Below are 20,700 nucleotides of genomic sequence, written 5' to 3' on the forward strand. Positions count from 1 at the left end.
ATTTATTTTTTTTGTATTAATCGTAATCCCTCCTACTCTGATCTCTAAACCTCTAAAACAGGATGAGTCCGTTATACTCCCTCACTACAGTGTCACCATCTGTCTCACATCTGCCACTCATCCTCTAATAATCAAAATGTGATTCCCCCCCCCCCCCCCCCGCCCCTCCTCTACTCTCTTTTTAACCTCTCTCTAAATCCGATTGGCTGTCTAACAGATCTTAATTATAGATTGTCTAATTAACAATTTCCTCAGCTCAGTAGCCTCTGGATCCAGCTATTTAGCAAAAGCCGTCATATTAATAACTATCTGACGTCTAGAATCGGGTCTTTTATACTGAGATTTATTGTAGATAATAAATATGTACCTGTGAGGATGGTAGCTGTCTAGCTTACTAGCCTGTGGCTGCTGTCACATTTCAGATAAAAGTTACATTTTTCTTCATAACTAGAGGGAAGAAAGTGAAAGTGGTCCACTAGAGCTGCCACACAGCTGTCTGTCAAACAATGTTATTCTGAAAGAGAAAACCTCACAGCAGCTGATTTTAGAGAGATTTGAATGTTTTATGTAAATAGTAAGAACTTCTGCCAATAATTTATCTTACTGAGCATTTTTGGCTCATGGAAAACACAACTAAAAATTAATCATTTTCTCATTCTTAAAGGTTAAGGCTGTTCTGAATTTGTTCATATGCACAATTTGTGAATGAGGCCGGTTGTCATGGCTACACATTAACGACCAACAACTACAAATCTATTTTAAGTCAGACCGGGAGCACCGTACTTCACAACTCAAAGGCAACTGAGGTTTTATTGATAAAAGGAACAAATAGGTGCAAATAATACAAATGATATTTTTATTGTTTATTAAAACTCTCCAATACGCTTTTTCTTTCTGACCCTTGTTCTGCTGTAACAGGTGAATTTCCCCAGTGTGGGATTAATAACGTCTGCTGTATCTAAGACACAAGGCAAATAAGTTTTAAATGACAGAAATCAAATTACTGTAATAGCGTCGAGTAACGTAATTTAAAAAATGTTTATCGTGTATACTTTAAAATGTGTTTAGATGTCAGGTGTCTTCGGTGTTGATGATGATTGCACAGTACATATTATACATCACTCTGCTGCCTACAGCCACATTAAAGTGAATGTTAATTTTTTACACCTCAATGGTAAAAGGCTGATGGGATATTGTATTCACCCCGCCGGGCAGTCAGCGTTGACCCCCAACATTATGAAGACGATTGCACGATTTAAAATCGGTACCATAGGTGAATCTTCAAATCTCACAAGAGGGCAAGTTTTCAGAAGTTTCCCAAGTCTCTCTCATTTTGCAGTTAAATCACCATCCTGTAGTAACTTCAGCACTATTTGTGGAGGAGTTTCTTGTTCAGACTCATGAGTCGTCTGGTTAGACTCTGAAAGCAATTAATGTCAGTTTGTATGTAGACAACAACAGATTTGCAACAAATAGGAAAAGATTTGTGATTTTCACTGATTTGTCTGAGTTAATCTCTGTATTGTCACAAGCAGATTGCATGTAATTAATGACTTGAACCCATTTAATCGCAAACTGATAGCAGACTGACTTTCGTCTCATTGGTGTTTTATCGATTTCCCCATACACCAAAGTTGCTTTGAGGAGAACAGCTTACTGACAAGTGAAGTGACCTTGTTAAAGGCAACAAGATCGCGTGTATCTGTAGCATTAGTGTAATCGCTCTAGCTTTTTTCTTACTTGAGTGTATTACAGTTGTTCCTGCCTTCGCTATCGGGAGAAAGAGGACATCAGCATCACCATCTACAGTAGCTGCCTCGGGTTAAAAAAATGCCTCACGTTGCACCTTGAGACACACAAATCTGTGAAATATTCTGGAAGAAAACCTCATAAAGAGAAACGAGTGGTTGATTTTAAAGATATTTAATTGTGTCATATAAATATTCAGTACAAAATATCACGGTTTACAAAGCAGATTGATGGATGGCCAATGATGCAGGGCCCCTTACAAGTACCACGACCTCTCAAATTGTTTCTACATTGACAGAACTGCTCAATCACATTGTCACCAACATAATATAGCGTAGTAGAGTTGAGCCCCGAGAGCGACCATGTCTACACATCAACAACCACAGATCTATTTTATCTGGAGAAAGAGGACATCAGTGTCACCATCTAGTTGCCTCAGCTTTAAGGGAAAAAAAAAAAGATGTGGCAGCATGGTTTGTTTGGACGTGTAATGTTTTCGACGACTTTAACTGAGCCCGGAGCCAACGCTTGTAGACAATTACACTCGCCGTAGGAAAACACAAGTACGGCTTCGTGATGGCGATATGCTGACATCCTGTATGAAGACAGAAAACTGTGACGACTGAAGGGGAAAAAATGGTTTTGGTGAGTGCTGCTGTCATGTTGACTTTCATTTGAGACCTCGCATTGCACCTTGAGGTGGAAAAGCAGTTTTCTTATAGTGAAGGGTCTTTAAACCCATTAAATGCTTATCATAGCAACATTACCACAGTCTGAAATGGCCACTTACACAACAGGAGCTCCAGCAACAAGCTAATAAACAAAACAAGGCAGCCAAGAAATAGAAAAGAGAACTCGTGTATATGATATAAAGAATTTTCCAACCACTGTGCAATCAGCTGGCTCGTGATAGAGGGGGAAAAAGTAGCACTATGGCAATTATGCCATTGTGTTTTGTTATTACTGTTTCAAATGTCTGATAAATGTCAGCCTCTTCACTGGTTGGCCTTTTGCTAAAGTGAGGGCAGAGCTTGTTTTAGCTGGCCTTTTTTTTTTTTTTTCTTTTGATATCATTGTGCCCTCCTGGTTTAGACATTTTTCTCTGTTTCACAGCTGTGTGTTTGTAGTTAGGCAGCTCTTAAAGTAATTTCCCAATTTTGCTGTGGTAGAGATCATTTTCACAAGTTTCCTCCTACTTTTGAAAAATTAAACCTTTGTGATCTTGCTGCAGGATAATGTTTTGACCTTCTCTCTGAGCCGAGGACACACCTCTGGGCTTAAGAACCTAATTCCACACCACTCAAAGGTCAGGTGCCCCTTGATAAGCATGTTTATGGAAAGGGCTGTTAGTCCCACAGGAAATCAGTTGGGTAAAGCCTGAACATTTGAACCAGCTTCATGTTCAGCACTACATACAGTACACGTAGTGAAGGGCAAAGGAAGAGACTAAAATAATGGAAGGGTTTTTTTAAAGGAAAATACTGGTGTTCTTTGCTTTTTGGCACATTTCTATTACTGTACTGCTATGTTACATTATTATACATTCTACAGTGCAGGACGGAGCCCTTCTCAGGACACAAAATCTTAGCTAAATAGTGTTTAAGGTAGGTAGTGTGACCGCCCTATTTTTTTAAGGGCTCTGGACGTATATTTCCCATTCATCTTCTTCAATGATCTTTCATAAAATTAATACACGATAAAAAGTTTTAAGCCTTGAACCTAGCCAGTCAGCCAGTAAAGTGTACCATGAACATAAAAACATTTGATTTGGAGAAAAAAAGAATTATAATAAATAAAAATAGGGGGAAAGATCACTACAAAAATTATCAAATTTAATTGTTTTTGTTAATACAGTGTTGTATAATAACATTTTTGAATATATTGGTTGCTTGTGTTTTGTGTGTGTAGTAAAGTAAAGCCTACTTATCGATAAAGTGTTTTATCCTGACTGCCATCACCTCTTTACAATTGTTAGCAACACTTAACGGGAAAAAAGTTATTGTCTGGCTAAAATCAAAAGTGACATTTAAATAGTTACTAAAAGTCTCAGTAAAGAGTAGAGCTAGCAACTGTTTGTTAATAGAGCAAAAAATGCTATTAGCTAAACAGAATGGATGAACAGCTAGCTAAAATTATAAATACAGCAGTGCTGAATTTTTTTTGTTTGGTCTGTTAACAGTACAAAACAACTGATAGCACAACATAATAGCAATACAGAAAACAGTAGCTAGTTGAAACTATGGACAAAGCACAGTGGGCTTTTTTTGGTTGAAGTGTAGTTAGTAGCCATGTTGTCAGCTAGCACTATGAATTAACATAGTAGCAAGGTGAAAGACTGGAAAACCATCAAGTGTTAGCTAACGGTACAAAGAAAGTTGTTAGCTTAAAGGATAGTTGGCTGACATTAGGTATTAATATAATGCATTTTTCGCTTAAGTACAGTTAACAGTTAAATTATTAGCTAACAACAGTTAGCAAAAAGACAGAAGACTGGGGATATGTCAAATGAAAAAGGATGAAAACCACTGATTTAGCCTTTTATTTTTCCTTAGTGAGAAGAGAATGAAGTCTGTGGAAGCATTTTGCTGTTTTCTTTTTGTGTGTCTGTGTTTATTTTGCGGGTTTTTTTTTTTTTTGCTCTTTTTCTTTAAATTTAAGGCAACTTTCTTGATTCGTTTCATGAGCTATGACGCTTTGCATGAAGATGTAAAGCTTCACATTAATGCAGACTTATTTCTTTAGGCTCCAGTCAATATGTCCCTATTGTTTTTGCTGCTTACATTGATTCAAGTGCTACCTTTCCTTTCACTCTCTCTTGAACAGATAAAATGAGCCATTTAAGGGAAGAAAATAAAATTGCATAATGAATTTTAATGGTAACTGTCCACAAGATGTTTAACCTAATCTAATTTAATGCTGTAATTTCAGGCTCGGTGGCATCCTCTCAGCATCTTCCAACTCTGTGTTTCTGAAGTGAAGTGAGCAAAAAGGTCCAACAAGACCAGTATTTTCCCCCTAACTGAGCCCGATACATGTTAGACTTGTGGGTTTTCATTGCAGCATAGAAAATAACACTATTCTGTGCACTTCATATTTCACCCTGCACAGAGAAAAAAAAGACTGCTGACAACATTCAGCTCAATAAGGAAATATTTGGTATTTCAGCCCACCTCACAGCAAATGCTTTAAGCCGTGTGGTGATGAAAATCAAATACTGTAAAAATGATAAACCAGTGTGTTTGCAGGTGTTTGTAGTAGCAGTCCTTTACCACCGCTTTATATAACCATTAAAGAACAACCACCACTTTTCAACACCTGCCACAACTAACTCAAAATTTGATGTTGTATATCTCCCCCACCTTGTGTGGAACCATATTTTTCATTTTCTTGTGGCTCAAACTCAAACTGTGGCTAAGTGTTTATAGTGAGGCAGCCATTGCTGAAAGAGGGGATTGTTTGGAAGATAGAAATCCCTAGAAAAACAAAACAACTGTACAGCGTATTGTATCATATTACCGTACATACACAAGCTAAGATAGAACTCACAATATGCAGCATGTTTTTGTCCCAGAAACACTGAAAAATACATAGGCATATCTGTTGGTTTACAAAACTGCTTGTTGAAGTGTCCGTCACAGGCAGCTTTGGAGAAAAAAGAAACAAAAAAATATCGGTATAGATATATTTGGGCCTCATGTACACCCCATATACACACACAAAAACCAAAAAGTCTTGACACAAAGTCTGTTTTAACTGCCCTCGCAAAAACGCAACTAACACTGACTGGACACACAAAGCCTACGTCTGGTCACCGGAGGGGACAACTGAACGGTGATCGAAGGCGGTGAAAGAGCACTCGGACAGACGGCGCTCGTTTCTCCGTCCTTTCGACATTTCACTCGCCACACGTGCACCAGAACCCTCCGGATGTTTTCAACATGTGTTTGGGATTTTTGTTTTTTCTCCTTGTCTGTGTGCCAGGTTCTCGTTAGGAATCCCTGTCGCTGTCGTCGCCCCCGTACAGGTCCGCTAGTTTCTTAAACCGGGGTCCCCACTCGCTCAGGTAGTTGTAGTCCTGGTCACTCTCAGTGGTCACTGACTCGAGCGAGCTGAGGGACTCCGCTACAGAGCCGTTCCCCTCGTAGGCGTAGGTGGCCAGGGAATCGTAAGGCGGCGCCGTCGGGTCGCTGTCGTTGTCCTGGAGCCTCTGGTTGATGAAGTCTCTCACGTCCCCGTTATTGTCCCGAGTTGGGGGCAGCACAGGCCGTCGGATCGGAGGGTAGAAGGCCTCGGGGACGATGTCTCTCCTCTGTTTGCTCTCCTCGATGGCCTCCGGGTTGCGCAGTGTGCCGATATCAAAGGCCTGGGTGTCCTCCTCTCCGCCCCCTTCGTCATTGTAGCTGACGACGTTGTCCCTGACATCCTCTTTGGAGATGATCAGAGGCTCCTTCTTCCTCTGCCTCCTCAGGGCAGCAAACAGCACCACGATCACTGTGTGGAGAACAAAAACAAAGAGAACAAATATGAGAGTTTGGTGACTTTTGCTGTTGTTTCTGTGCTCTCTCTCCTTGTTCTGAAGGCCAGTGACTGTCCTGGGGGAATTGTTGATGTTGTGTGAGTGTGCACTGATGTTCAGGGACTTTGTCTGACTTTGTAAAGCAGGCACTGCTACCACAAGGATGCATTATGCATCTCTCGCTCCTCAGGGCCGCTGCTGCTTAAGAACATAAAGGAACCCCCTTTAAGAACATAGCAGAATACATTACGCGCTAAAAATGCAACCTCTGTACCATTAAGAAACATTATGACATTCAAGGGATGGTGTGAGGGTTACTTTTATTCTTTAAGTATTCAATTGGTGTTAAACAACTCAGGGTTGTTTAAGCGTTATTTTTGAAAGAAGTTCAAATTTCAGCAAGTTGAGACAGTCTCCTTGTCATTTTTTATCATTAATTATGATATTTTTATATCTTTTATGTTTTCCTTGGATTTGTCTTACGTTCCTGGTGACATACGCTCTAACCATAAGGTCTTATAAAAGATAGCTACTGTGACAACCCCTATATTTTTGTGACGATCTTCTTTTGAAACTGCAAATGAGCGTTTTCACTATTGCTTTCTTGTTGTTTTAAAATTGGATATCATGAGCAAGGATCAGACTGTGAAGCTGCACCCTTATTGGCTAACAACTTGTGACAGACAAGCCCATACCCTGTAAAATCCTCCTTTTTGAAACATGGAATGACCAAAGTTTAAAAAATTTAGTCAATGTTGTATTCGTGCAACCTGAAATGAGTGACTAGCTCATAAACTCATCAGTGACGTGTTCACGGAGTTTGAGGCAGTGGGACAATTGTAATAGACTTCTCTAGGACTGGAAAGGTTTTTTTTTTTTTTTTTTTGCAACCACAGGTAAAACTCGTTGGTGGCCATTTAAAAAGAATGCATGTTTAAAGCATGATGGCTTTGCTTTTTGGACCTGGAAGCTACATCCATCTTTTATACTGTGTATGACTATATCAGACTACAATAAAGTTCTAGCTGTGCACAAAAACAGCAAAGCAATGCAGCCAAGAACAGCAAGACCTTCAATATATCCTGTCTTTTTATTCTTGCTTTCACTATCTGCAGGCTTTCATCCGGGTCATCCAGAAAGTTACAAACAGGTCGAAACATCTTGGTCATAAAACTGTCCTTTATGTGTTGGAACTTCAATTCTTTGGATTAAAATTAACAGGAATTCTTTGCCTTCGCAAATAAAGACAGAGGCGATCTGCTAGATGTTGCAAGATGAAAGATACTCCAGGTTCCAATTCACAAAAATAGCCTCAAGGTAAACATTACAATATTAAAAAGAAAACCCCAAGAGTCGGACAATGAAAAGATTTTGGCAAAGGTGGGGAGGATGAACTCCCTTCAACAGGAAGTGACCAGGTTGTAGAACCAAGCTCTCAGAGGCCACAGCCATCTGTTGTACCATGACTTGTTTGGGCTATGGGGTAAGTACAAATATCCTGTTGTCTGAAACACTATGGCCCCAAGGTCTGCTGCTCCTACATCATCAGCTCTTTCTCAGACAACAGGCCCTTGAGGGTGGACAGTTTGGTAGTCGTGCATGAACAGCTACATTGTATTATCTGTACAAATCTAATGACAGCATCCACACACTTTTTATGCTGACGTGTCCTGACTCAGATGTTAATACTAACGCTGTTCACTGTGAAAACTGAAATGTATTTTTTCTTAAATGTATGTTTTCATGTTTTTCAAAGCACGCCGAAACCCCTAAGAAAGGATCCAAGTTTTTCTTTTTTTACTTTAAGTCATATTATTTTATGAAACTCAATATTAATGCCCAGTAAAAAATGAATTTCCAGTAAACCCGCGATATTGTATGAGAGGCATTAATACTATAGCTGAGGTTTTTATACTTACTGAGTTAAGATTGAGTTAAGACTGAGAAGTAAAGGTGCTTCAAGGTATGGCAGCAATAATTACTTGGCTTTTGAAACCTTCACCAGGCTGTAGTTTTAAATAAAAACGCTCCTATCTCACCATCCTAATGCAATGAAGAAAAGCATCCTGTTCAAGTCAGTCGAGATGCTGTAGATCTTCGCTGCTTCGCGGTTAAAATCAAATTAAGGTGACAGCTGCGGTCACTGGCAGAATTATCCGCCCACAGGAAGTGATGAATCAAATTAAGCAGTGAAATACGAAACCGACTGTTTAACACCTCCTATGGATTGCTTTGCTGGAGAAGCTCTGTAGTGAAAAGCCCCAAAAAGATTTATGCAAGAAAGAACGTAAGGCTGTACTCACTGAGCAGGATGATGACACAAAGCAAAATGGCCACCAGGGCGCCGGTGCTGAGCCCCGCCCTCGCTGTGAGCGCCTCTGCGTTGCACGCCTTCATGTTGCCCTTGCGGTCGCAGGTGCAGACTCTGATGGTCAGCGTGTTGGTGCTGCTTTGCATTGGGAACTCTCCATCAGAAATGACCACCGGCACATGGTGGACGCTCTTTTGCAGGGTGCTGTAGCTGTTTCTCCTTGTGAGGATTGACGCTGTGTTGTCTGATGAGGGAAAATCTGGTTATTTACTGTAAAACGTCAACCAATCAATGACACATACAGCACATTAACAACAGGTAATGAATGTAGGGCACACGCAGTGTCTTACTTTTGTTGTCATGGACAGAGAAGTTTGCCTTTCCAGCAGCTTCCTGAGCAAGATTGAAGAAGAACCGGTGTCCTCCGAGCGGGGCATCAGGATCTGTGGCGCCCACGGTTTGTATCACCTGAAGTGAGAAGCACACAGGTGAGTGACAGGGCAACCCAACCCCAGCCGTGAACATTTAACCACAGCTAAACTGCTGTTTGTGCGGGTGCTAGTGTTTTAGCTAGCTAATGGGTTAGCAGAGCTATGAAGAGGAAGTGGAAGCTGAGCAAGAACACAGCTGTTAAATTTCAAACAAAGAATAAAACAACCAACAAATCTAATTCATACATGCTTTTGTGATGCTGTCTCTCTAGCTGTAATGCGTCTAATTAAAGATAACTCCACTTCATGCTCGTTAGCATCTGGTAGTTGCATGTTAACATCGGCTGCTGTGATGAATAACCGAGCTGTTTATTAAGATTAAAGGGATGGTTTGTTCTCCTGGGAATTCGTAAAGACAAATAGTTAAGGGCGCGCAAACAAGGAATAAACCTCAAGAGGTTTTCAGATGGTAAACGTGTGCAAGGATATCATCAGCAAAGTGTCACATTGAATTAAGCTACCTAGCAGGATACAAAGTAGTTTAAAGCGGCCTCATCTGTATCTGATGCAACATGAAGGCACCAGGCTGATTCTGCATAAAGGATCATTTTGTTCACCTTGAAACACAGTATGAGTTTAATATAGTGATGCTGTATTTACTTAATGGCACAGTTCACCTCAAATTCAAAAATAGGTGTTTATCCTCTGGCTTAGAGTGGCTTGTATTCAAGTAGATCATTTTACTGTAAATTGCTCAGTTTTGGAGAGATGAATTGTGAGGATCCCTGCCTTGTCCTATCCTAAGTAATAACTGGGTTCTTTCTAGTGAACGACACCTGAAAATATAATTACTATGCACAAGGAAGAGTGGCTCTACACTCATGAAGATATATATTTTTCTTAAGATAAGCTAAGTACAGAGAACTAAGGGGGCAAGCAGCAGCCAAGTGCTGATTAACAGGACCATGATCACAGGAAATCCACAACAGAACTGATGGAAAAAACAAAGCAAAGTAAAAACAAGAATCAAGTTGCTGCAATGACCCAAAACCCTGATTGCAATGCTGTGGCCAGACCTTTGGAGAGTTGTGCATAAATGAACACCTGCAAACCCCATAACAACTGTACGGGGGGGTGACGGCTCCTTTGATTGGCAGGTGTCTCAACACAGTCAGCTGTAGCCAGACAGAAGCTTCTAGGCTTCTTCATATTCTTTCGGCTGCTCCCTTTAGGGGTTGTCAAGGCGACTCATCTACCTCCATCTCACTCTGTCCTTAGCATAGACAGCAGCACAGTTTCCCCGGGCACCCTGCTGGTCAACAGCACCGGTGGCAGTCGTCGTTAAGCCAGGTGTCGGCCAATCATGTGAAAATCTTATTGATGATCCACATTTGATTTGGCAAAGATTTTACACCAGATTCTCCTCCTGATGCAACCCTCGCCGTTTATCTGGGTTTAGGACTGGCACTAGGAGACGTGCTGCGACAAGAAATGTAACAGCCACATCACTCGTGCTTAAAAGAAACTATGAAGCACGCAAAAAACCCCAAAACTGACATCCTCTGATTACACACATTACAAAATCAGTTGTTTTTTTCATATGCTGGCTCTAATTTGACATTGAGGAGCCCTGATGCAGAAGGACAAATCGCACAATACTCCAGGGCCAGAGGAAAAACATCTACATTATCACAGGCTAACGCTGTGAATAGACTTTTTATCTGTAAAGACTACAAAGAAGTCTTGCAAACTGTAGCTTGGACCACATTTTGTTAGTAAAACGGCGTTATTCGGACTTTACTAGTGATCCTAAAACTGAAGACTCACTATCCACATTTATCTCTGAGGTATCACAGACTTGGGTTTTTCAACCCAAGAAGAGCTGCAAATCCGAACCCAGCTGTGGGAGTCTTACATTAAAAGGTCTACAATGCAGCTCTGTCTTTTCAGAACCTCTAGACATCTCTTTTCACTGTGGATCTGTTCTCGACTTCTTTAATCTATTTTGAGGAAGAAAACTTCTCTTTATCAACCTGAGATGTGAAAGTCTGGTCCCCAGAAGCGGTCCCACTATCTAGTAGCTTAAAACACACGTGACAGATTTATAAATTCTCTCTGAGGCCCGCTAATTACATGCTGTGCTGGGAGCGGGTGCATAATCCTAAACTGGGAAGTCGAGATGAAACCATGACTACGGCTTTATGTTGGGTAATAACCAACCTGATTAGCCTTAGCGTTCTCACACACAAACGTCTCATAATTGGTGGCGAATGTTGGAGCGTTGTCGTTGACGTCCAGGACTCTGACGTATACAGGTACCCGGCTGATCTGTCGCGGGTTGGCTGGGAAACACAAAGGTGGACACAGTGAATTTACATGAGTAATTATTAAATTTCATTAACAGCAGCTCTGCTTTAGTTTCCAAGCAAACTCATTACAGTATTGTGCATATAAATAAATAATAGCTGGTTAAAAACATAAATCAGATGCTCCAAGTTTTGCTGATTTCTTTGTTTCCACAGTTATATTTATGCGCAGACTCTGCACAAAGTTCTAGTTTTCACTGACAAAATAAAGTAATAATAGGTAAAATAAGGTCTTTGGATGTGGAAATTATTAGGATCTTTTTTTTTTTAAGACAACTGGCAAAGATGAAGGGAAATAGCAGTTTGCGGCAGCATTGAATTAACAGCAGCAGATTAGAAAACAAAGACGCTTGCTGATTTTTAGATTTTAAATTAGTGGGAAAACAGATAAATGGGCACCCATGCTATTTTTAGAGAATGTAAACTATGGGCTGGGGAAACAAACAGCAGCTACCAGCCAATACTTGGGTCCCAAAAATCCAATTTGGCTGACAGAATTGGAGGAAGTACGTGAACCGAAATGTCTCTTTCTGGTCCGGCTGCTGCACTTACTGAACTCGGTGGCGATGATGGTGATGTTGTGCCAAGCGTTTTCCTCTCTGTCCAGCTCCCTGAGGATGAACACTGACCCGTTGCCTGCATGGATGTTGAACACTCTGTCCATGTCTGTGCGCCGATCAATAGTGTACCTGCACAAAACAGACAACGATTGGCGTGTAAACTTGTGCACTCATGCTGAGTGGAAATGTGTTGTTTTCCCAGGGCGACAGACACAGGGTACAGTCACATTGACAGAGCGTCTCAGGTGTGTCTTGGTCGAATTGACATTCTGTGTGGTGGACACAGTGAAGAAGAAAAGTCTACTTTGCTGAAAGGAACACAATTATCTATATATATATATATATATATATATATATATATATATATATATATATATATATATATATATTTTATATGCACAAATAAGAAAAATATGAGTTAATTTGAATTTACAAAGCTTTTCTCTATTCATTTGTATGGTATCTGAAAAAAGCATCAAAAAGCAAGACTCGTACTGATTTAATTTTGGCTGCTCTCTGGATCACTTCCAGGACTGCATCTACTTTTAAAATCACTTCCTGAAAGACTTCACCATCTGCAAATTAGGCTAAATGTCCTCCACTGTATCAGGACAGTGAGTCTTTTACTTTAATTTTCTTTTTGTGGAAGAGGATAAAGTTGTAGTGATCCAAATCTGGGAAATGCCAAGTAAAGACTGTGTTGGTGAGGCCAAAGAAAATGGGCGCACACAGTAGCACAGCATAAGCTACATTTAGATTCTTCTTCTACAGACACACCGGGGCCAGAGTAGCATAGTTAGTCTGACCCTGGAGAACAAATCCGTGGCATAAAAACGAGGGACGGTCATGACTCTTGAATATTTTAATAGCACTTAAGTCATTAAAAAGAAAAAATACAGCATGTCTGTTTTTGCCATAAAATATACACCGCCCGGCTAAAAAAGATTCACCAGTTGGTCACGGTGTAAGTAATAGCTTTCCATTGAAGTCAGCTGAATGTACTGAATGCTATCAGATGTTTTATTTCTTTCCCGGTGGCACTGGGACATTCCGAGATGACAATGTCAGGAATCACTGGGTTCAAACTGTGAAAGAGCAGTGCAGTCATTTCCAGCACAATCTTTGGAATGTGCCACAGTACGCGGGGAGATCTTGGCCAAAAATTATTAGAAATCTGACTGGAAATAAATGTTGTGACATTGGATAAGCTTGCCAATGCCACGGTGAACGGTGCCATCATCAAAGCTAAAGGCGGTCCATGAAAATTTTAGAGTGTATTTTTATTTTTTTTACTTTTTTAAGGGGAGGGGGGATGCTGTGTAGACGGCAAATCTCTGTTAGCGTGGATCACCCCGTGCGTGGGGCTGCACGGCGCTAGCTAATCGCGCTAACGCGTGGACGCCATGCAGCCCCACGCAAGGGGCGACCCACGCTAACTCGCTAACAGAGATTTGCAGCGTTAATGCGGTTATGGAGTTGACATCATTTTACCGAGATTAACGCTGACAGCACCAATGTAAAATAAGCTACTTCCTGCAGAAAATGGTAGTGGGCAACTATCAGGTAATGGGGCCAGTAAAGTAAAGGAGTAGCAAGCAGCCATCCAAAAAGACTCATTCTCCTGGTGAGATGAACCATCTTTGTTGGATCAGTTTGGCACACGTTTGCTGACTCTGGTATCACAAACATGCACGTGCAAGAAGTCACAAAGGGAGTGACCTACAAATGGTAGTCGCACTAGGAGCAGCCCAGACGTGCACAAAAAGGAAACTTGAAGGCAAGGTGGCCCACGTTTACATCGGGTATGTTTTTATTGTTATTAGGCCTAGAGCTGTCTGACTACACCTTGAAACATCTGCTGCAACTAAAACACCACAGAGGAGCAAGCAGCGGTTGTAATTGAGCTGTATTCACAGAGAAATCAGTGGGAGACGTGGAGCCTGAGAAAAACCTGAGCACATACTGTAAAAGTAAACCCATCTGCTGGACCAGATACATCCAGCAGGAGTTTAATAAAATGATCTATTTTGGGTTATTTGGGGGGAACTGAACCTGTGACATATAATAATAAACTGTCTTGTCTGGCACTAGCAGTCTTGAATAGTCTGCCCTGTGTTGATACACACATTAGAGCCAACAGGTTATCCAGTTGTGTTGTTTTTCTCTGCCTCCCAGACTACTCTGTGATGCATCAGTGTGATTAATGGAGTAGCAGGCATCAGGAGGGCCGGCGTAAGAGGAAGGAGACCCCCGAGGGGAGACTATGAACCGCGGCTCTCAATGCATCGCCGCATCCCTCTCCTCCCTCCACCGATCTTCCCCCTCCCCATGGGTGTCACCCCTACCTCCTCAGCCCCTCCCTGCTGCTGCTGCTGCTTCCTCCGCACAAACATTTTGGTGTCTTTATCTAAACACTCCCACCTATTTTTCTACCACCTCGCAGGCCCGACAGTAACTCTAACCTTGTTACATGTGCGTCAGCCGTGGGCTTTACTAATTGCTTTTCTAATATTCCCAATAATTCAGCTGCCTGGGTCTAACCCTTCCCTTGATTAATGGCGCAGAGATAACGGCGCTCCTCGTCCTGACCGGACAACCAAAGTGCTGCTCTCAGCAGGCACACAGCTGGCTGGTTGGAAGGCCAGGCAGAAGGACGAGGAGGGTTACAGAAATGTTAGTGATCAGGGGGTTGGGACCTACATTATTGCTTCTTTCCTCCCTTCTGAAGAGACCAACCGACTTGACACAGTATTTTGAGAATGTTTTCTTCAACACGAGGTCAAAAAATCTGTATCAAAATGATCTTTGTTTCGAAATCATTTCAGTTGTTATATTTTGGAGAGGTTAGCTATCCTTAGTATCGAGCACCAGCTCGGCTACATGTCCATGCAAAGCAGTGCTAACGACACTATGAAAAATGGTAACTGAAATGCTGTTATATGGCACCTAAAAGACTAAAAAAATGACTCACTCTTTAACCATATTTAGCCCAGATGAACATCAGGGTTCACATTCACATTTAGATGTTCAAATAGCCACTTTTCACAGCACTCGATGGTCTTTGAGGGCTTCTCATCCAAGCTGGCCAATATAGACGGCTAATAAAAAAGTGTTCGAAAGCTCCACTATGGCAAATCTGAACCCCGGTTAAATGAAATGTTCTCTAATAACCTTGAATATTGTTCGTGCTTTAAAGGTCTGAACATCACTAAAGAGATCCCATCACAGTGGGATGGACAGCCACCAGCTACATACATACTGGCTCTACAGCAGTTCTTCAATAATAAAGCAGATTAGAAATGCTCCATATAAACACCCACATCAGATTAAACACGCTGGCTTCAGAGGAGTGAAATAAACATTTTCATGAGCCCATCTCTATTATCTTTATTGCACGTCATCTATCTTAACATACACTCACTGGCCATTTTACTATTATACACCTTGTTAGTACTAAGTTGGATTGCCTTTTGCCTTCAGAGCTGCCTTAATTCTGAAAATATTCCTTAGGAATTTTGGTCATATTGACATGACAGCCTCATATCATGCTGCAGATTTCTCAGCTGGACATCCATGTTTTCCATCCGTTCCATTAGATCCCAAAGATGCTCTATTGGACTGGCTTGTTGAGCTTTGGTGACTGTTGAGCCCACTTGAGTACAGTGAACTCAACAATACTCAGGTAGGCTGCACTGTTTAAACAATGCTCAGCTGGTTCTAAGAGGTGCAAGAAAATATCTCCCACAAGCATGGATCCACACAATCATGTTGTTTACGCTAAATTCTGACCCTATAGAAATGTTGCAGTAGAAATCAAGACTCAAGAAATCAATATTAAAATTTCCTATGGCCCAATTTTAGTGAGCCCCTGCAAACTGTAGCCTCAGTTTCCTGTTCTTAGCAGTGTTGTCTTCTGCTGCTGCAGCACACCTGCTACCAGGTTCAATGTGTTTTGCATTCAGAAATGTTTTGCTATCTTTGGTTATAATGGTGATTATTTTCACTTTCCTATAAACTCAAAGCAGTTTGACCTGATCCTCTGACTTCTGGTATCAACAATCCATTTTCTCCCAGTGGACTGCTGCTCACTGGATATATTCTCTTTTTTGGACCATTCTCTAAACCCTAGAGATGCTCAAGTAGGAAAATCTCAGCAGATCAGCATTTTCTGACACATTCAGACCAGCCTGTCTGGCACCAACAACCATGCCACATTCAAAGTCACTTTCTTCTCCATTCTGGTGCTCAGCTTTAACTTCAGCAGGTCATCTTGACCATGTCTATATGCCTAAATGAGTTTCTGCCAGATGAGTAGTCAAGTATACCCCCCAAAAATGGCTGATGAGTGTATATGTAAGTACACTGCTCCAGAAATGTCAGCATCCAAGCAACTCTCCTTCTGTAGAGAATCTGGTTTTTAATAAAAGCTCTTAACACGGACAGTACAGCACTGAAAACACGATACCTCTCCACATTCACAGAGCCAGTGACACGCTTGCCAAAGAGGCATTCAGTGAGGGAAATGCATGACATGTTCATCACATCTTATTTGTATTTGTTCAGGCCAAAGTATTCCGTTTAAAAGCATGTAAGCTGCAGACTGCAGTAAATCAAATCTCATGTAAAGAGCTGACCTGAAATCTTCATTCAGAAGGAAAAATGTAGGATGAAACATGCATGTGTCTGCATGAGTCTATATACTGCACTTATGGCTTACTTAAGGACTTGCGTATGCATCCCTGCCACACACGTGCACGTGTCCGCAAGTCGCAGCGAGCTAATAAAGATAACCGTCTCAGTGACTTCCTCATGCCAGGCAGCCCCCGGGCTTCCCAACCCTCCTCCCTCCCCCTCCTCCCCCTCTGCACGGCTTTAAATGCCACAGGGTAGCTACCTCCTTGATGATGGGCGATAAAAGAGAATGATATCATATTTGACACCTGCAATAAAGTGGTGGAACTTCAACCTTGAGAGCCAACTCCCTTAGTACATCATAAAAATGAAAAAGTCTGAAGCGGAGTCGAGGCGCAGCCTCACACCCCACTGCCATTATTCCCATTTAATACAACGCTCGCATAATTTTGTATCTCCATGAGCTAAGTTGTGTAAGCGAACTTTTGGCACTTTTCATTATTTCGCTGCATTTTGTATGTGTAGCAGAACAAAGTGTCTCCCTGCGCAGGCCTCATTATTTTAGCGCTGTTTATGTTAATGGTGAAGAAAACAAGAGCACAAAGATCCATTTACAACCTTCAGAACATTAAACAACATCTCGCATTAAAGATGAATAATTCACTTAATGGGAGCTCCAAATATTGACTCTGTATAGAAATCGGTTAGTGAGATATTATATGCTTAACTCAAGGTGCACACGGTGGTTTTTACTTGAGTTTTGTCTTGTTTTCTTATTGTGTGAAGCTGCTTAAAGAGCGAAAAGCTCAGCCTTGAGTTTAGACTATGCTATCAAAGCATGTGAGCCTCTGTAGTCAGATTTTTATAGTGGATTTTACACTGGATGTTGACAGTGACTGATGGTTTATAATGTAAGTGGGCGAGAACAGGTCAATATCACAGTAAATGTATGTTTATTCAAACCACAAACTGAAGCTGTGATCTAACCATTGGGGTATACAACTTTGTTAAATGAGTTGTGTTTATTGATTTTTCAAACAGTCTTAAAGATAATTGGGACCTGAAAATCCAATCTAAGGGCATAAGACTTCTTTTTTCTTGTTTTGCTAACATTTAGTCATTGTATATGAGATAAAACAGAATCCAAATTTTTACTTCTTTCAGCAGCAGTTATGCTCATTTAGAGCCCACGCATGCTGTAGTTTCAGTCTTTTGGATGCATTAACTTTGATTCATGTTTGCACAAACAGAAATTAAATTTTATGCACTTCATTTATTAACTTATTAATTTCACTTCAGGTTTATTTATACAACACCAAATCACAATAGTTCTCCTCAAGGTGCTTCACACTGTAAGGTAAAGACTCTACAGTATTCAGGCAAAAACCCCAAGAATCAGTTAAAGTGGGGAGGAAAAACTCCCTTGTAACAGGAAGAAACTTGGCTCAGGAAAAGCTTTTTGACACATTTTCAATCATTTAGCATTGCTAAAATAAAAGACTTTGATCACATCTCCTAAAATGACATACAAACCCATATAAAATATTAGAAACACATAATGTTTACACACATTTGGATATGACATCTGCTCGATCGAGAGCTAGGGAGAGCTGGGTGGCTTGCTGGTTATCCAAAAATTGTTTTTAACTTTTCCTTAATGTTCTTCTTGTTTATTAATTAAATTATTTAGATGGGTTAGTTATTGTACCTTTTGTTTAGTTGTATATTTTAAAGTATGTTTTGCCTTTACAATCTGTAATTAAATCATCTAAATGACTTGTAAAGCCAACACAATCCCCAAACCGAATCTTAAAAGCTAATTTTGTCAGTTCTCCAACTCCCAGTAGTTGTGCTGTTAACTAAGACTGATGAGTGGTCCTCAACTTGCTCAGATGTTACTGAAACCTCCAGCAAAAGCAATTAAGTGGTGCTTGAATGAGCTATCATGCTCAGCCTTTTCATTGGCTTTTGAATAGAAATCAATAGCTGCCTTGAAGTGCGTTCGGAAAGATCACACAGCAGCAAATTTTGAAAAAGAGCTAAGCTGTGAAATAAAAAGAAGAGATGCAGCTTGGTTCATTTACCTGACGAGGCTGTTTTTGTCATCCGGATCAGACGCGCTGACGGAGCCGATGGCGGTGTTCTTGGGCGCGTCTTCTTTCACCTCCACTACGTAGCTGGCGCGCTCAAACACGGGCGGCTCATCCACGTCCTCAACGATGATCTTGATGGTGGCCTCGTCCCTAAAGGGGCCCTTCGAGTAGAAGCGGGGGTTGATGTGGACGTTTTCCACCTGGACACGCAGACTGTACTGCCGCTTCCTTTCATAGTCCAAAGGCTGCAAAACAGAGACAGAAGAGGCATGAAGAAGAGGAAGAAGAAGAAGCACCAATTCCACTAATTACAGCTTAAAGTGCTAATATTTGCTTTACATTTGTGTGCATGAACAGGTCCTGTAATTTGTCACATTTTATTTTAGGTGCGACTGCCAGCTTAATGAATAAAAAACAGCTTTTCCAGAGTATCTAATGAGGGCATGTAAAGGGTCTTAGTGTCACATTCAAGGACACTAACAAGATTGTTGATGGACAAACACGGGCTGCTGCACACATCACAGCCGTGCTCTCGTGGACGTCTGCCTAAGCGCTGCTGCATAATATGACTGATGTGGCATTTCAGTGGAAAACAAACATGACAACAACACGGTCTGGCTAATGACAGGATTCATGTTTTAAGACTGGAAATCTGATTACAGCCTGCCTTATAACACAAACAAGAACAAAGTTTTTAAAAAAAATTTATTATCAACTTCTTACATTTGCTTTTCAGTTTGATTTCCTGTTGCTCAGCACAGCGCGGCTCTATGAAACAATCAATCACAGCTGTGCACAGATCTTTGCTGGGTGACATCTGTTCATTTTGATGCTGTTTCTCAGATCAACATACCAGATTATCACAGTGATAGTGAATGGTAGGAATTTGGTGAAAAAGAATTAAAATGCAGAGAAACATCTACGTTTCTAATGTATAGGTTTAAGATTAGGGTTAGGGTAGACTGCGTATCTAGATGATCACATTAGTCTGTGGATCCAACGAAATGGAGGATGGGACCGCTTTACAGAGATTATGTTTTAAATAGATTGCTTTATTGAAGTGATTTTTATTGGTCTTATTGGTCTCTTTTAACTTCTTTTAACTTCATAATATAGTATCCTATAGTATGATCTTCTAGACTAATGTGGCAACATTAATGTTATTATGCTGTGTGAACTCTTTAAAAGCCATTTTACAAGTTTCAAAGACAGGGATGCTGGATATTCTTGAGAGACTTGGAAGTTTCCCTAAGAATTTGATTTTATTTATGGTCGTAGTGGTCGTACTTCACCCCTACATTCTTAAATTAAATACGACATACTATAAATAACAGACAAATAAACGACTGGGTCTCCAGTGGGAGGACAGATAGTCCAATTCCGCCTTCCTGAATACACATCCTGTCCTTGTTGGTTAGCTCAGTCACAATCTTAAAAGGACGTTCATTTCCTGTTACGAAAGATTTGCTCCTTCATAACAAGTGGGTTGATTTTTTCTTTAACTCATCCATGGCCATACCATGGCTACACAGACTAACAGGTGTGTTGTCCTATGGTTCCACACATCCCAGGAATCTGTGCTTCAAGTTTGCTGATTGAAATCGTATTTTATTTACATGGCAATATCTACACAATATATGTGCCCGGGCACTGCACCTGTACAGTTTATGAAAGTGAATGCTGTTTGGTAACCAAGCTAGCTAGCATTAGGCTAGCATTCTATTTATCATCCATATAAGGTAACTTCCAACTCCAAAAACCAAAAGTCATACGAGCCAAAAGACCAATGTTAAAGATTCAAAACGAGTCCGAAAGCAGCGGGCGACTTTTATCCTTTATCCTGTTGTGACACATGAACCAGTTTTCCACCTGATTCAGGTTCTGATTTATGTGGTCTTCCAACTTAGAGTTGATCTCCAGTGCACAATAAGAACTAATGTCACAATCTTAAGGCCCAGAGAGCAGGGATAGACTTTGATCAACCACAAGCAAAGAGACTTCCTAGAGAAACTGGCTCCTGCCAGCTGACCAGGCTGCCTCAG

The 20,700-nt window shown here is 40.9% G+C and overlaps 1 protein-coding gene across 6 annotated transcripts in view; it reads right to left on the reverse strand.

Moving 5' to 3' along the window:
• Positions 1–1,907: 1,907 nt before the first annotated feature.
• Positions 1,908–20,700, reverse strand: part of LOC308385600 (cadherin-10-like) — a 79,135-nt gene continuing 60,342 nt past the window's right edge. For all 6 annotated transcript variants that reach the window (XM_080864617.1, XM_080864615.1, XM_080864614.1 and 3 more), the window contains 6 exons: positions 18,650–18,903; positions 11,926–12,062; positions 11,228–11,349; positions 8,927–9,044; positions 8,569–8,820; positions 1,908–6,240 (listed from right to left, as the gene is read on the reverse strand). In XM_080864617.1, the coding sequence (XP_080720743.1) occupies positions 5,738–6,240; positions 8,569–8,820; positions 8,927–9,044; positions 11,228–11,349; positions 11,926–12,062; positions 18,650–18,903 (1,386 nt within the window). In that variant the 3' untranslated portion in view covers positions 1,908–5,737. The remainder of the gene's footprint in view (positions 6,241–8,568; positions 8,821–8,926; positions 9,045–11,227; positions 11,350–11,925; positions 12,063–18,649; positions 18,904–20,700) is intronic.

The sequence above is a fragment of the Rhamphochromis sp. 'chilingali' genome (assembly GCF_963969265.1).
Source record: "Rhamphochromis sp. 'chilingali' genome assembly, chromosome: 18".
Classification (NCBI taxonomy): Eukaryota; Metazoa; Chordata; class Actinopteri; order Cichliformes; family Cichlidae; genus Rhamphochromis; species Rhamphochromis sp. 'chilingali'.